Source organism: Sphaeramia orbicularis, chromosome 16 (assembly GCF_902148855.1).
Source record: "Sphaeramia orbicularis chromosome 16, fSphaOr1.1, whole genome shotgun sequence".
Lineage (NCBI taxonomy): Eukaryota > Metazoa > Chordata > Actinopteri > Kurtiformes > Apogonidae > Sphaeramia > Sphaeramia orbicularis.
The window spans coordinates 48,281,381-48,297,609 of NC_043972.1; the positions used below are offsets into that span (position 1 = coordinate 48,281,381).

A 16,229-nucleotide genomic window follows, 5' to 3' on the forward strand; every position below is an offset into this window, starting at 1 on the left:
TTGGCTGATATGGAACTAAAACAACAAAACCTATGAATATACAAGAGAACAGCTGGAGAAGAACTGTCCACTGTAGTGATCACTATGCATGAAAGGGTTAAAATGATTTTTTACACCACTGATCGTTAGTATCTTCAGTGTAATTTTTTGGATTTCAAAAATTCATCCTATGGGCCGAATTTGGCCCCCGGGCCGCATGTTTGACACCTGTGTTTTAAAACATAAACTTTTACAGCACATTTCACTTCAAAGAAATAATGCATTAAAGAAAAAGAAATAATGTATTAAAGAAAAAGAAATAATGTATTAAAGAAAAAGCACACAAATAAGGAAATCTGAGCCACGTTATGAACATGGTAGTCTGAAAAGCAACACATGATATGCACTTAAAACATTAAATTTACTTTAATGTGATGGGTTTTGAACACTGACTGTTTCAGATATTCTTCAAAACCTCCTTAAACATATATTTTCCAGTAAAATTAATGTCCTCCCTGAGAACGTACCCACAAACCAGCTGATGTTGATTTTACCAGGACAGTAAATGAGTGAAGAACCACTCAGTCACTTCAGTTTCACATACAAACAGAACCCACCGGCTATAGTCGCACCTCAGTTTGGGCTTTTAATACAAGTGTCATTTATTTCTCCAAACTGTGGAACCTCTTGCCTTTCAGCCACTCAGATTTGGACACTTGTCTTTCATTTATATGCATTAGAATTAGAGGAAAAAGCTGCAACAGCCCATGAGAACAGTCAAAAATCAGTCTGAACTAGAATGAAGATGAAAAAACTTGGCTTAAAAACCATATCAGATAATTAGTATAATTAAAGCTAATATTTCCTACCAGTATAAAGGGTCTAATCTGCCGAAAAATGGTTTTCTCCCAAATACTGCAACTGTGGTTTGTAAAGATGAGACTAATTAAAGATTAGATTGTGAACAAATACATAAAAACACACTGATCTGACTAAATGTATAGTGGACTTGGTTAAAAATAACAAACATTTCCAGTAGTGATGAAAACTGAATAACTGGTATTTTCTGCTAATGTACAGTTCAACTCTACACGTCAGAGGCACATGTTTTTACTGCGTTACATTTATAATAAGCAACTTCAGTAACTTTGTAGATCGATGTTAGTCCTGTAAAATGGAAACCAGACAGGATGGATTACAGTTACTGAAGCTGATCCAAACGAAGCCACTGTTACAGCTGTAAAATTACCATTGAATACATGAATGCATCAAATACAAGGTGTCCCCAAAAATTTGACATCATTTAATTACCTAATAATTTGTGTAAAATTTGTTTGCTCAAAAAAGTGTAATCATTTTTATTGTTGTGCTTTCAGGAATAGACATGCGTTTACTGCAACAGAAAAGGTGTTCTGTGTGTTGAAGTTTGAACTCAGTCAAATGTGAACGTAAACTTGTCAGAAAATTTCATAAACAAGCGCCAACAGGAAAGCAGATTTGGACATGGCATTTGTAGAATAAAACATTTTCTGTCCAAAATCAATCCTATTAAGTATCATTTCTCCTGACCCTGTAGTCCAGTGGTTCCCAACCTTTGTTTGCTTGTGACCCCATTTTAACATCACAAATTTCTGGTGACCCCAGACATTTAAAACTGAGACGTTTTTCTCTTTGGGATGTCTTAGCGGGGCCAGGTGGGTGAAGAAATCTTCCCATTCTCTGTTCGGTCCAGTTTTCTGACTGCGACTGTGTGCGGGCAGGTTGAAGCGTAGTAACGCCTGCAGACACATGATCGGCTCAGTCAAGATATGCCCTCTCAGATGTTATATCCTGCATTTTATTTGAACTTGATTTTTATTAAGAAAAATGTGTGTTTTAACCCTTTCAAGCACAAATTATGAGAGCCTTAGTCACATTTTTTTCCTGAGTGTTTTTATTCCTCTTTAGGCCTGAACAAAAAAACAATGCGATTGAAATTTTTTTAACAAACCTATTTTTCATAGAGTTACAACAATGTCTACCATGTGTTTAACTTTTGAAGCAAAGAAACATGTATTTAAAACACAATATCAGAAAGTGATATACTGTGTGAAATCTATGAAATAAAAATAATTTTAGTGCAGCTAATCTAATGTTTTCTCTCATTTTAACCCTTAGGGGTCATACTCTAATACTAGCTATTACTCACTTCATGGAGATAATACCAAAAAATATATAAAAATACTCAAACATGTTAGTGCAGATCAGGTTTATCAAGAACAGCAAAGTTACAGTAATAGTATGAACTGCAGTGTATGGCATGGTGCATAAGTGTCCACTGTGTTGGCTGATATGCAACTAAAACAACAAAACCCATGAATATACAAGAGAACAGCTGTAGAATAACTGTCAACCATAGTGACCACTGTGCATGAAAGGGTTAATTATAATACAGCGATTTTGTGTTTTATGCACAGTCAGAATTTAGTCTGATATGTGAGGATTTTTGAGTCACTTAGGGAATCTGAAATAGGAATTTAGGGTAGGTGAAGGATGGAGTAAGGGGGTGGGACATTCTAAATTAAACTTCATCCCACTCCTTTTCGAATGGTTTACTTTCTTTTTATATAGTTCTTTTGTTGTTTGATTTTATTGCAATATTCGAAATAAATAAACAAAACAATAATGAAATATATATTGAATCATTTAACAAAAATGTATTAGTAATTTTATTTTATCTTTTTTATCAATTACTAAACATTTCAGGACACCCCACATGAATTCCAGGTGACCCCACGTGGGGTCCCAAACCCAAGGTTGAAAAACCCTGATGTAGTCACTCCAATATGAATATCTCAACTGATGTGAATTTTTTTGGGACACCCTGTACAAAGAGTATTTCTGCACTTCTGCTTTTTATACTTGAACACATGCACCAACTGGAATTTCCTTTGCTGATTCTGATTTCTAAAGTCTAGTCTGTAAATTCCGCTTCTCTGTCGAGCTCATATGTATTTAAGCTTCCTTTAACGTAAACATCAAACCATCTGGTTGATTTTCCACAGAAGTGGGTAAAAAAAATCTGAATTAGGACTCCATAACTACTATTATCACTATCATAATTTCATTAATTTAGCAAAAGATGTTATTCTTTTACCTTTAGGTTTGTTTGGGTTTTGTTTTTAAGTGCTTCAAAAACCTTTGAAAGTTTTGTTGTTTTCCTGAGTTTATTCTGTATGTTCTGATCGCCTGTTTACTTTCACCAACAATTATGTTCTGATTCCCGACAGATTATCACTTCTGCTTTAATAATGTGATGAAGGACTAAAAAATGTAAACAACTGCAACAATACCAAGACTTTGACAATTACATTTTTTATTTTTAGTTGTTTAAAACATGAGTTGCATGTGCTGTTTTAGAACCCAACCCAGAGACTACACATTAACACCACAAAAATACAATCTGCTGCTGGAAAATTATTTGTTATTATTATTACGGGGTTTCTGCAGGTATCAGCAAATCTAATTTATTGCTTTTTAATGCCATTTAAGGCCTTAATTTTCACAAAATCAATTTAATGACTTTTAATTCTTTTTAATGACCTGCAGAAACCCTGTATTATTATTATCATTGATTTGACATCATTAACATTTACAGAAGTGAATGAGTGGAGCCTAAAACATGGTGAACAGCACATAGAAACACTAACCCTGCAGATATAGTAGTAAACTGTCCATATACATATGGTCTCCAGTGCAGCCCCCACCCCATTGACCTCCAGCCAGGATCAACACTGCACCGTTTCCCCGTCACACCCCTCACACTCCAACGCCGCCGTCCGATACGCCTTCCACACAACGGCGTCCTGCAGACACACCGTCCCTCCTCCTCGCTTCTCCTCCGCCTCGTTCCGGTTTATGTCTCCCACACAGACCCAGCCCCCCCCTCCTCTGCCCCCCTGCCCGGTCCCCTGTGGGCTCACAGCCCACTTGGAATGGTCCTGGCTGGCCTTGAAGGTGAACCTCTTCCCCGGGGAGAGGAGCTGGACGTCCAGGACCCTCCAGCCCTTGGAGCAGTCTGAACGGAGGACCCCGGTGGACCGGACCCAGAACTGGACCAGGAGATCAGACTGGAGGAAGGGGGCCACCCAGGAGTGGTACAGGTCTGAGGGAACACAGACGGTACAAGTGACGGGATGATTATTCATCAAGTTTTCATGGATTAATCTATTATTTTCTATACTTCTATTGAACTGATAATGAGTAAATAAAGGTTGTTGAGTTCATAAAAGAAAGAAAGAAAGGATAAAAAGAGTATATATATGGATCATTATTATTATTATTTACTCACAGAAGAGTCACATTTTTGAGGCCAAATACACTGAACATTACAGAAAACTGTTCATGTATCAGACAAGGTAGTAAAATGAGGATGAGTGTAATAAACAGGTTCAACAGCGTCCCTTACACATGATGAACCAAATATTCGGTCCTGATGCATACGACGGCCTCTTGAAGAAACACAATGAACCCAACAGGAGATCTGTCACTTTGAATTTACTGTCCAGTTTCTGTCCTCATTGTGGAACTTTAACAAACTCTACAGTATTAACCTGAGCGACTTCACGTATAAAAACATGCGTCATTATCAGAGTGATGACTGGTAACCCAACACTGTTTGAATATTAAATGATCACACTACAACCAACAAACTCTGATCCAAACAGCTACATGATTCACAGAACTGGGCAAAAATCTAAGGCCTCCGTCAGGGAGGATTTTTATTGTTATACTCTGATGGTTAAAAATTTAAACCTCTGAATTTCTGAGTCACTGGCAATCTATAAACCCAACCCTCTGACTTGGCTGTGGAAATCAGTCAATGGTGGGATAAAAGGTGGGATCATCATCTCACCTAATTTGCGGGATCTCTGTGTAAAAGTGGCTGATGTTTGAAGCGTCAGAGCCGAGTCTCAAATGTGCCCTGGAGACACAGTGATATTCTTTGGTAATAAATTGTTTTTGTTTGTTTGTTTGTTTGTTTGTTTGTTTTTCCAAATGGGAGGTCTTCATCTAAAAGCAGGTTTTGTTGTTTGGCTCATTTTCAGTACATTGTAATAATACACATCAGGCCGTACAGTTTGTAAAAATGTTGTCAGAGCTCTTAATCCTCCACAAACCAAGAAAAAAACTCCTGAATACGTCTGTTATTTACACCTATATGACGAAGCTGAAAGTGGCCTCAGACTTTTACTCAGTTCTATATAATGCCCGGTCCAATCATAGCCTCATTGTTCTCAGTTTCAGTCTATTTCCCAGATTTAATCAACAGAAATACCAAACCCTTTGCTGGTTAGCACTTTGGTAATAATTAATATTTATTATCAAACCATTAGTATTTCATTCACAAACTAATGCCCCATTCTATTGAACCGTTTACAAAAAGATGTAAGTAAAGTTAAAACAAAAACAGAGTTCTGAGAACCCGCTTTAAATGTTCATTATTATTATTGTTCTATTATTACCGTTGTCAAAGGAGGCTCCTTTGGCGAAGCTGATGAAGTCGGTCCCTTCCTTGGACGTCAGCGTCACACTGCGATTGGACACAGCTTTGGCGTGTGGAAAGAGATGATTGGATGAGTGTGCTTTCTTACAGACGGCGGCCAGAGCAGGCACTAACGCCGCAAAGGACTCTGGGACATCACAGTCATACACCTTAGGCTGGTTGATCTGCAGTTGCTCCCCTGTGGTGTAAAACAAATTCAATTTAAGAGAAACAGAATCAGTGTGATTTAAGTCCAGTAAATGAACAGTACTGTGTTAGATGGGACTAATCAGCCTCATTAACCCTTTTAAGACTACCATTATAAGTATTTATTTATTTAATGTTTTTATGCTATATACCTGTTGTGAAGCACATTGAGTCTGCCTTGTGTATGAAATGTGCTCTAAAAATGAAGTTGAATTGAATTATAACAGGCACCTGTTTACCCAGATTGTCTTGGATTGGCTCATGTTATTGAGTCAATATCTGATTTAATTATTAAGCAGAAGGAAAAATAGTTAAAGAAATCTACAGAGACAGTGTTTATAGAATAACTCAACAACTACACAGCGTATGATTGTGCATGAATCCAGCCCCTGTCAAATATTTATGCACTAAAACAGCAACTTCTGTCATCATTACCAATATCTAATAATGCACAGGTGTCAAACATACAACCTGTGGGCCAAAACCGGGACACCAAATGGTCCAACCTGGCCCATGAGATGAATTTTTAAAAATGCAAAAATTACACTGAAGATATTAATAATCAGGGGTATTAAAATCTTTTTAGTTTATATTCCACATACAGACCAATATGATCTTAAGTAGATCAGACCAGTAAAATACCATCATAATAACCTAGAAAGAATGACAACTCCAAATTTTTTTTGTATTTTAATGTAAAAAGTAAAATTCCATAAAAATGTTGACATTTACAAACTATCCTTTCACAAAAAAACGTAAATACCCTGCACAAATATGCACAACCTGAAATGTTGAGAAAAAAGTACAATTGTACCAATATTCTGCCTGTTACTAAATGTTTTGTGTATTTGCAGATCCACTGTGATCTGTAAGTTGTAATGCACATGTGTCATTGATAAACTGAGGCATGACATTGTTAAAATTGCACTTATTTTTCTTTGAGAGGAGCCAGTTGAAGTGGTTTGGGTATCTAGTGAGGATGCTTCCAGGATGCCTCCCTTGGGAGGTGTTTCAGGCGTGTCCAACAGGGAGGAGACCTCTGGGCCGACCCAAGACACGCTAGAGGGATTATATCTCTCTGCTGGCCTGGGAACGCATCAGGATTCCCCCGGAAGAGCTGATGGAAGTGGCTGGGGAGAAGGCTGTCTGGGCTCCTGTGGTGAGGCTGCTGCCCCCGCAACCCAGACCCAGATAAGCAGAAGACGACGAGTACGAGTATGACGAGTACAAATATTTTTGCACACTTATTTATGTATATTTCTTTAATTATCATTATGATAATACAATTTACAGAGCATATTGTGTCTATATTGTGTCTTGGTTCATGTTGGAACTGTCGTGAGCATTGTAAAAACCGAAGCCAAATTCCTTGTATGTGTTCACATACTTGGCCAATAAAGCTGATTCTGATTCTTCTGATTCTGACAATTTAGTACATATTGTACAAATTGCTGTTCTAAATGTGTATTAAACTAAATTAAACTTGTAAGTCAAAGTACCACTGTATATATATTCAGAGCTTTATATATGTTTGTATATTTCTCTCTGTTAGTCTAATTTAATGCATAATTGTGTATATGTATAATGTATAATAGGGATGTAATGATTACCAGTACAACGATAAACCACTTTAAAATTGCCAACGGTTAGTACAGTGTTTTTCAACCTTGGGGTCGGGACCCCACGTGGGGTCACCTGGATTTCAAATGGGGTCGCCTGAAATTTCTAGTAATTGATAAAAAATTAAGAAAAACTTTCTAATGAAAACTCTATGGTGAGTTGAGAGAGATAATCACATTATATAAAAGACATGACAAACTGTGAAGCTGAAACTGAAGCACTGTGGTTCTGTTTATCTGTCAAATGTTCATTGTGGTCGGTTTCAGATGCTGCAGCTCTTTCATAATTCATAGTTTGAGTTATTGTTTGTTCAGTATTAATTGTCCGCCTTGTAAATCCAAGCTGGACTGACTGTACATATCCTGACCAAGGAAAATAAAATTCTCACTTTGTGCAGTAATCTACACCTGGCTTTTCTGCCTTCATCCATAATATTGTACATTACATAGACTAAATGTCCCCTAAAATTAATGTTTATTTGCAACATAATATAGCAAACTATTACATGATCAAAAACAAACTAATTTTTGCGAAAAAATGTCTCTATTCTGGGGTTGCCAGAAATGTGTGATGTTAAAATGGGGTCACGAGCCAAAAAAGGTTGGGAACCACTGGGTTAGTACTACCGTTTAAATTCTAATTACCATGATAACCATGTTTGATTACCGCACTTTTAGGGGAAAAAACACCTAAGTACAGATCTGCTTTTATGTCAAATATTTGAGTAAAGTTTTAATTTATTACAATTTTAATTTATATACCTAATATTTGGAACAAATATTCACTTTTAAAGTCTTTGAAAAGGTTCATTAAGCATCCTTGTGTTATTTATGCAATAAATTATAGAAATTTTTCAAATCTGATTTTTTTTGTGTGTGTGTTTTCTGGCCTTTTGTGTTTATACAGTAGGTTAAAGTGAAAAAAAATTATATGTAGATGATATAAATGAAGTTGTGCTGAAAAAAAAGATACCAAACATGGGTATAGTAAACATTTCTTTATATATTATATAAAGGCAAAATCAAAAGTACTGAAAAACGGACAAAATAGGCTCAGACCATTAAGGGTTAATATTTGAATGTTTCTGCCAACAGAAGGTACATTGTGACAATTATTTTATTTTATTTTATTTTATTTTTTTTAAATACAACTTGGTTAAATTATTTCAGTGTGTGTATAAGTACTTTTCGAACATTTTGAGCACAATTTAAACAATAATAATAATAACCCAGATAATAACCCATGGTAACCCGTGATATGAAATTTTCATATCGTTACATCCCTAATGTATAATGAATGTACATATGTTTATTCTGTTAACAGATTGTCACTGCTGGGATCTGTTACATCTTTTCAGCCTCTTGCCATGTTGTCATGCTGTCACAGCTCTGTCAGTATGAAGTGGCATTTTTGACTCTCACCTATGGTCTGGAAGCGTTCCAGCGGGTAGGTAACACAGATGAAGTTCTGCCCATTATTCACCCCACTGCTGGGGTAATAATACTGGCCTTCCTTCTGGACAGGGGGGAAGTGAGGGGTGCTGTGGACCAACCAGAAGCCCTGCTCCTTATCCAGCAGAACAACACCTGAAATTAAAACATGGGAATGTCAGAGAGCATTCCATCCAAGTGGTTCCATTCGTCCTATTGGTGTGTGTGTAAATACACTCATACATGTGTTGGAGTCTCACCTTTGGTGTGACCCCTGCTGCTGTCTCCGTCATCCAACCATCTGTCAGAGACACCCTTGGGTGGCCTCTGGTCGTTGTACAGGATGTAAGCCACCTCCGTGTTCTGTTAGAGGACAGTATTATTTAACCCATAAAGACCCAGTGCTACTTTTGTGGCAGTTCCCAAATGATTTTTTCTCTCTATTTAACCTTTCTTAAGTGATTTATCACCATTTAGTGTAATATTACCCTCTGTATTTTGCATTTTTTCAGTGTAAATCATGTATTTTCCTATATTTAATTCACTGATCATGTAGATGTTCATAAAAGCTCAAATTAAATTTGAGGGTTATTATATCAAAAACAGAGAAAACTGAAGAAAAAGTGACTTTTTCAGTAAATATATCAATAACTGAACGTAAAAACAAGCATCTTCATCCACTGTCATTGATCCAACTCCATGGGTTTTACTGGTGAATCAGTGTTGTAGAAGATGACAGTGTTTCCACGTTCACTACGGAGCCTCTGAACGTCCAAATGGGTCATATGTGATGACCATGAAAAGATGACAAACTGTATTTTACACCAATTATTGACATGTATTGATAGGATTAATGGATCAACAGGCATCAGTGGATGCTTTTGGTCACTAGTGGCTGTTTCGATCTTTATGGGTTAATAGAAATCATTAGCCTCAAAGCAAAAATTCCTAAATCATATTTTTGGCCAAATTATGATATCTGCATAACTTTACTCTCCTATCATTGCTGATTCATTTTAAGCAGAAATCACAATTTGACTAAAAATATGACTTTTACAACTACGCTATGAGGCTAAAGAAATACAACACATGGACACAGACCGACTGCACATGAATCCACATGAGAGGATTCCACCGCTGTGTGTGTTTACTGTCATAGAACGGACACATTTAAAGACATTAAAACACTCTGACACGGTCTTCTCACAATAAAATTCAGTTTGTTTCCCTTCACTGAAGAATCCAGATCTTATCATTCCATTCCCCACAATGTTTCAGGTCATCATTATGTAAATACTGTTCATTATTATTCATTAAACAGGTTTAACTAAAAGTGTCATTTGAAAGTGTGTCAATCCAGTAGAATTTTTCTGTTTTGTAGACAATGGAAGATGAAAAAAGCAAAAAAAAACTAGATGTGTGATGGTTCAATAATGATTATGCAGTTTTTGCTGTTGAAACTGCTGTGTAAGCATATAAGCCCCCCCACCCCCCCACCGCTACAGACATACACAACTGAACAAGTTAATCTCACTTCCCATTCTCAGCTTCTTGTTCTTATTTAATAAAGTCAAGTGGTTTTGAGAGGAGCACAGAAAAGCTTATCGCAACATTTATAGTCTCTGTACAATTAGAAATCACATGACTGCGGCAAAATAGCAGATGTATGCAAATATAAAAGACTGCTACTATTGATATTCTACATGTTCTACACTGTTGATGAAACTACAGTTCTTAAGGTTCCCCACAGCGTTTCAGGGCAGAGATGGGTTACATCATCTGAAGTAAGTGAATCTAATGAAAATGAACAGTTATGAAACAGTGCAGTGACCTTCAAGAAAAGACAAAAGCTGCTAATTCACACAGAACACTGAGACTCAGTCCTGGTCTGCTGAACACCTTCCATCACGTTTCAGAAACTAAAAATGAATACCTTACCCGAAAGGGATGCTAGCGGTATGTTTTTGGTTCGGTTTGTTTGTTTCTTTGCTTCTTTGTTTGCTTGTTAACACTTTAGCAGCAAAACTATTGGTTGAGTTCATACCAAATTGGGTTTACAGATTGCCAGTGACGCAGAATAGACCTGATTACATTTTGGGAACAGTAGGTCAAAGCTCAAAATTTTTATGAAGTTTTGAAATCTTTTTTCCCCATTTTTGCTTATAATGGGTGAAATTTCAAATGTCTGTAGCAGCAAAATTATAGGTTAAATTCATACTAAATTGGGTTTATAGATTGCCAGTGACCAGAATAGATGTCATTACATTTTGGGAAAAGAAGGTCAAAGTTCACATTTTTTATGCATTTTAAAAATCTTTTTTCTTCTCCCATTCACTTATAATGGTCAAAATTTCAAATGTCTATACAAACATCAATTTTGTTTCAATTAATTTTAAACTTGGCACATATATAGAGGCAGTTGATATGCTGACATCAGCACATGCATAGACATGATGACATCAGCTGGATCCATGCCAAAATAAGCTACAATACATGTGAGGGGTGGGTCTGTTGTGCCTGGCACCACTTGTTTCTAATATTACAATGGAGGATTTACCTGAAGGCGCCCTCAGTGTTATTACAACAATACGATAATTTTATTTTTAGTAGATAGATGCAATTTTTCAAGCTTAAATCTCATCTTAGAAAATTATTTCATTACTTTGTTAAATGAATTTCATAAGGTTTTGGTTTTACAAATTTTTAATTTCTCTACACATTTTGTGCTTTGTTTTTTAATGCTGTTGGATTAGTTTCATCTTTCATGTGTTTTTTGCTGGCAGTGTGAACCATCTTTTTACCTTGTTCTAAGTTCTATGTAAAACTGGTAATTATTATTGTTGTTATCACTGAATTCTGTAATTAAAAATTTGGAAGTCAATCAGATGTGCAGAATTCAATTTTCTCATATTCGATTTTCAATATATAACAATGAGGAACTTTCATTTAGGCTACGTTCAGACTGTAGGCAAATGTGGCCCAAAGAAGATTTTTTTGCCCATATGTGACCTGTATCTGATCTGTTAAAGACAGTTTGAACGGCACAAATCCGATTTTTTCACTTTCATATGTGGTCCTAAATCCAATACGTATACGTACGTACGTTTGCAATGTGACTTCAGTCTGAACAGCCAGGTTACATTTATCCGACCTTTAAGTCACTGAAATGTGACAAACATTACAATTCTGCATCCCAGGAGGAGGAGCAGTGGGGAGAAACACACTTACTTCCGTAAACACAGTGCATGCCTGCGTGGTCACGTATTACAGGACCTCTTTTGCAAATGCGGGTCACTTCAGGGTCACATTCAGTTCATACTCAAAACTGATAGAAGTCGCATTTAATATGTAATATGAATGAGCACACAAAAAAATCGGATTTCACAAAAAAAATCCAAATTGTGCATTAAGACCTGCTGTCTGAACGTAGCCTTAGTTCCAATATGTAGATCTACAATTACAGTGAAACCCTAGATTCCTTAAAAATAGAGTAAGGAAGTGAAAACTGAGTCAGCGAGTGACCATGACATTCTGAGTCACATTTAGAAAGGACTGACTTTCACTGGGTTATTTCCTCAAAGAAGAACTCTGCTCTAAAACGACTCCCTCCACATTCTGAAACGGACCTTTGTTTGGGTGTACAGTTGTCCGACAGTCCTGCCCAAGGCCCCCGTGGTGTCGTTCACCGATACTTTCCCATCAGCCCATCCTTCACTGCCCTTTTCCAGGAATAAATACTTCTCACCTTCCTCAATACTTTTTCTGCCATGTTCTTTGGGAAGCTTGTACAGGTAAAACCTAAATCAGAGAGAATCACTGTAAATGTGACAAGTTAACCAAACCACACAGTATGTTCACAAAAGCTCATTTTGCTTTTATGACAGAATTACCAGTCAACAGCTTCTCCGTTGTCATTGTAGCAGCTGATTGGTATTTTGTTGCCCTCTAGTGACGAACAGAAGAGCAGCAGGGACAGGAATAGCAGCATCTAGTCAGGAGACATGAATAAAAACTAAAGTGAATAAGGGGAAAAAAAGATAACAGCAGAAAACTTTTACATATATAGCTGAAATGTACACATATCCAAAGGAATCAGTGTTGTAATATAACTACATACATTTGTCATCCATCATTTTTCTACTCCACACCATCTCACAGGAAAATATTGTATTTTTACTCCATTACATTTAGGACAAGTAATTAATCACTGATTGCTTAGCAGATTCATAATGTTAATATACAGTAAAATAAAGGTCAACTAATAATTAAAGACCTATTATTGTAGTTGCCCAACAGTATAAATGCTGAGTGATAAAACAATATATTTAATACATTTTCCTATCTTTTAAGGTTTGAATTTAACTTGCATTGTCATCTAATGTAAAACAAAATATATAGTTTTTTTGTACTGATGAAGATCTGGAATTGATTCCGGAGCTCCTAATGTGTGCTAATGCTAATGCTAATCCTAGATACTGTGTGTACATGTTAGGATGAGTAAAATGCAGACACCAAATTTCCCTACAGGGATAATAAAGTGACCTCTGATGTTAAATATAATACTTTTCTTGGTATAATTCAATATAAAGTATGAATGTTTTACCTCTAGACTTGTGTCTGTCACATTCTAAAATAAAAATTATTTAAACCCATCACCACAACTTTTGGTCATGAGAAAAAAACATTTTTAAAAAATCAGTATTTAAATTTCAGCCGCAACGACTTGACAGTTGTTGGGACAATTACTGATAAAAATATACATGAAAAGGGTTTTGTCATAATGACACCTTGACCAAGTCCACCACTACGAGCTACAATATTAAAGACCAACACATCAGTCAGTCGAATCCAGCAGCGGACGAAAACTTCAGTCACGTCACTTAAATCCAATTTAAGTCATTATGTAATCAGTGTAATAAGCTCAAAGTGTTTATTGAGAAGTAAGAAAAAGAGTAAAAATAGTTCCTTACATGTCCATAATCATAAAATTCCCAAGCCATAAATTAATTCAGCTGCTTCCTATTAATAGGTAAATACTCAACTATGTAATATAAAATTGTATATAACAAAACATATAGCTTAAATATACACATAGCTACACAAATACTGTCCACTAGTGTTCATGTGGGAGGTTTGGTTTCATGACTCAACTTTTTATGTGGAAAATTAGGAAATAAGAAATTCACATGACTCGACTTGTCACTTCCTTGACCTGAACTATGACTTGTCATGTCTTTTCTTATAACTGAGTCTGAATGTGCTAAATTTTCACCAGAACATTATGACATGGTTGAAGCTTAAAGGTTAAAACTCCACATTTACTTGTTAATCGCACATGTGGGATTCACTTCCACCTCTGTGACCCTATAATAGATTTTACTTTGCAGAAGAATCATTTTGCACATTGTCTGGTGATACATTAAGATGATATTATTGCTTATGTTTTTGCATTTTTGTGCGACTTTTTCAGAGGTTTCAACTGGGGTTAGAGTAACATCATCAACAAACACTGTTAATGACAAAGTGACACAGTTAAAACTCAAATAAGCTTTAATTTAACCTCCTAAGACCCAGGAAATGTCAGCAAAGTACAAGCTTTTTTTTTGTTTTTTATTAAATAAGTGATAATATTGGAAACATCATGATACAGCAATTTTTTCAGATGCAGTTTTTAAAATTTTTATGGAATGTCCTTTGTGGTGGACAGTTTTCTTTTCTTTTCTTTTTTTTTGTATAAAGTTGTGAAACTCTTGTCCACAAATGTGGACAGAAAACCCATAGCTGGGTCTTAGGAGATTAAAGCTGAAATACTGAGACGTTGATATGCAGTGAACTTAAAAATTGTCTCAAATATATAGCCCTGAGCAAAAGTCTGAGGCCATTCCTAGGTTTGTTGTTTATGTCCAGGTTGAAATGATCATACATAGTTATTTCTCATTCTCTTTTCTTCAGATACAAAAATAAGACACTTAAAATATGTGACCTTAAAAGACACAAAAAGTTAACTAAATGTGTTGGAAAGGCTAAAGTCACTATTTAGTGTGACCTCTGACTCCATGACAAGAAGCAGCCCAAACAGTTAGAAACATGTGACATGTTGAATGAAATCTGGTGTAAAACATCAGAAAATTAATACAATAAATCTGATATTGTCTGAATTAAAGGGTTAAAGGCATGTTTGTACAAGAGGAGGTCACACTAAACATAAACATTGTGGTTTATAGAAGCTGTTTTATACCTGACACTTTAGTTTTTCCTGCTGCACATATTTTACTTATATCCAGACTGGATCTAAAGACTGACAAATCCATATGTGTGGACACAAGACAATAATAAACCAGAATATTGGAACAGGACTTTTACACTGGACTTAATGAATGAAATTAAACATGTTCTAAAAGTTGACTTAAGTACATATGCCATATAAATGTAGTTTGTACAACTTGATAAAAACAAAACACAAAAGACAGGAGACAGCCAGTGTTATCTGAAAACTGTCATAAATATTTGCGCTAGTTCCAGTGGAGGCAAATCAGAGCTACACGTAAACACAACACGGTTTCGTCTGTATTAGCATGATGCTAATTCAGTGAAGACAGAAATAAAAACACTCTCCCGGTGACTCACCTCTGACTGGTGGGTCAAGTGGCTGTTCTCGGTCCGTAACAGACGGTCTCTGGTTTTCAACATGTAAAGGACACGGATCCTGTCCCGGTCCAGACTTCAGGCTCACATCCCTGTTTTGGTCTCAGACCGGACCACAAGAACTCCGGCAGGAGACTGTGACGTCACGGGTTCGAAACTTGTTACCGGCTTCCGTGTCTCACAGAAAACTGCAGAAACAGCCTTTAATAAACTAACATCTAGCCGGTGTTTTCACTGTATGTCAACAATAAATTGGACCTGGGAAACACTGAGACGTAATATACATAATTAAACTATATCTACTAGCTTACTTTCTGTTTTGGTCTTCATCTTGTCCTCCACGGCCTACATACTTGGGCAGTGACGTCACTGAGGAGACGAGGTTTAGTACACATCTTTGCATAAAAAAAAACTTTTTTAAACAAGTGGTTTTATGACTAAAATAGAGCCTTTCCCCGAAGAAAGATATGAGATTTGAGAATTCTATTCTGTTCTGTGACTCTACACTGATACTAAGAATGAATGGATAGATTATTAATATATATATATTAATAGTTTACAGCCAAAAATTGATACTTGTGCCTTGTAGTTAGATGTTTCAGGGTCTGTAATAAACACAAATTACAGTCTGTAAACTCTTAGACTCAGTTTTTATTACTTTCACTAAAAACATTTTTTTTTTTAAGTATTTTTTTTTACCTTGTTTACATTTTTGCTCCATATGACAGCATGTATTGTTACACTACATAAAACTGCATAATTTCACCCTGTTACAATGTCACAATATATTGAATCATATTAAATATAAATCTGATAACAAATCA

At 36.0% G+C, this 16,229-nt stretch overlaps 1 protein-coding gene across 1 annotated transcript; it reads right to left on the bottom strand.

The window, feature by feature from the left end:
- Window positions 1–2,840: 2,840 nt before the first annotated feature.
- Window positions 2,841–15,618, bottom strand: dnase2 (deoxyribonuclease II, lysosomal). The gene is made up of 7 exons (XM_030158236.1): window positions 15,388–15,618; window positions 12,651–12,748; window positions 12,387–12,558; window positions 9,021–9,123; window positions 8,752–8,916; window positions 5,484–5,702; window positions 2,841–4,123 (listed from the first exon to the last, which is right to left on the bottom strand). The coding sequence occupies exons 1-7, from the start codon at window positions 15,448–15,450 to the stop codon at window positions 3,747–3,749; spliced, it is 1,197 nt and encodes a 398-aa protein (XP_030014096.1). The 5' UTR covers window positions 15,451–15,618; the 3' UTR covers window positions 2,841–3,746.
- Between the last annotated feature and the right edge of the window lie 611 nt (window positions 15,619–16,229).

Bases quoted from the DNA above. Each gene is read 5' to 3' on its own strand.
- dnase2 (XM_030158236.1), bottom strand. From the start codon at position 15,450: ATGTTGAAAACCAGAGACCGTCTGTTACGGACCGAGAACAGCCACTTG. The intron at 9,124-12,386 runs GTCCGTTTCAGA...GTCCTCTAACAG, and splicing joins AACTGTACACCCAAACAAAG to AACACGGAGGTGGCTTACAT. The intron at 5,703-8,751 runs GTGAGAGTCAAA...TTTACACCACAG, and splicing joins GGAACGCTTCCAGACCATAG to GGGAGCAACTGCAGATCAAC.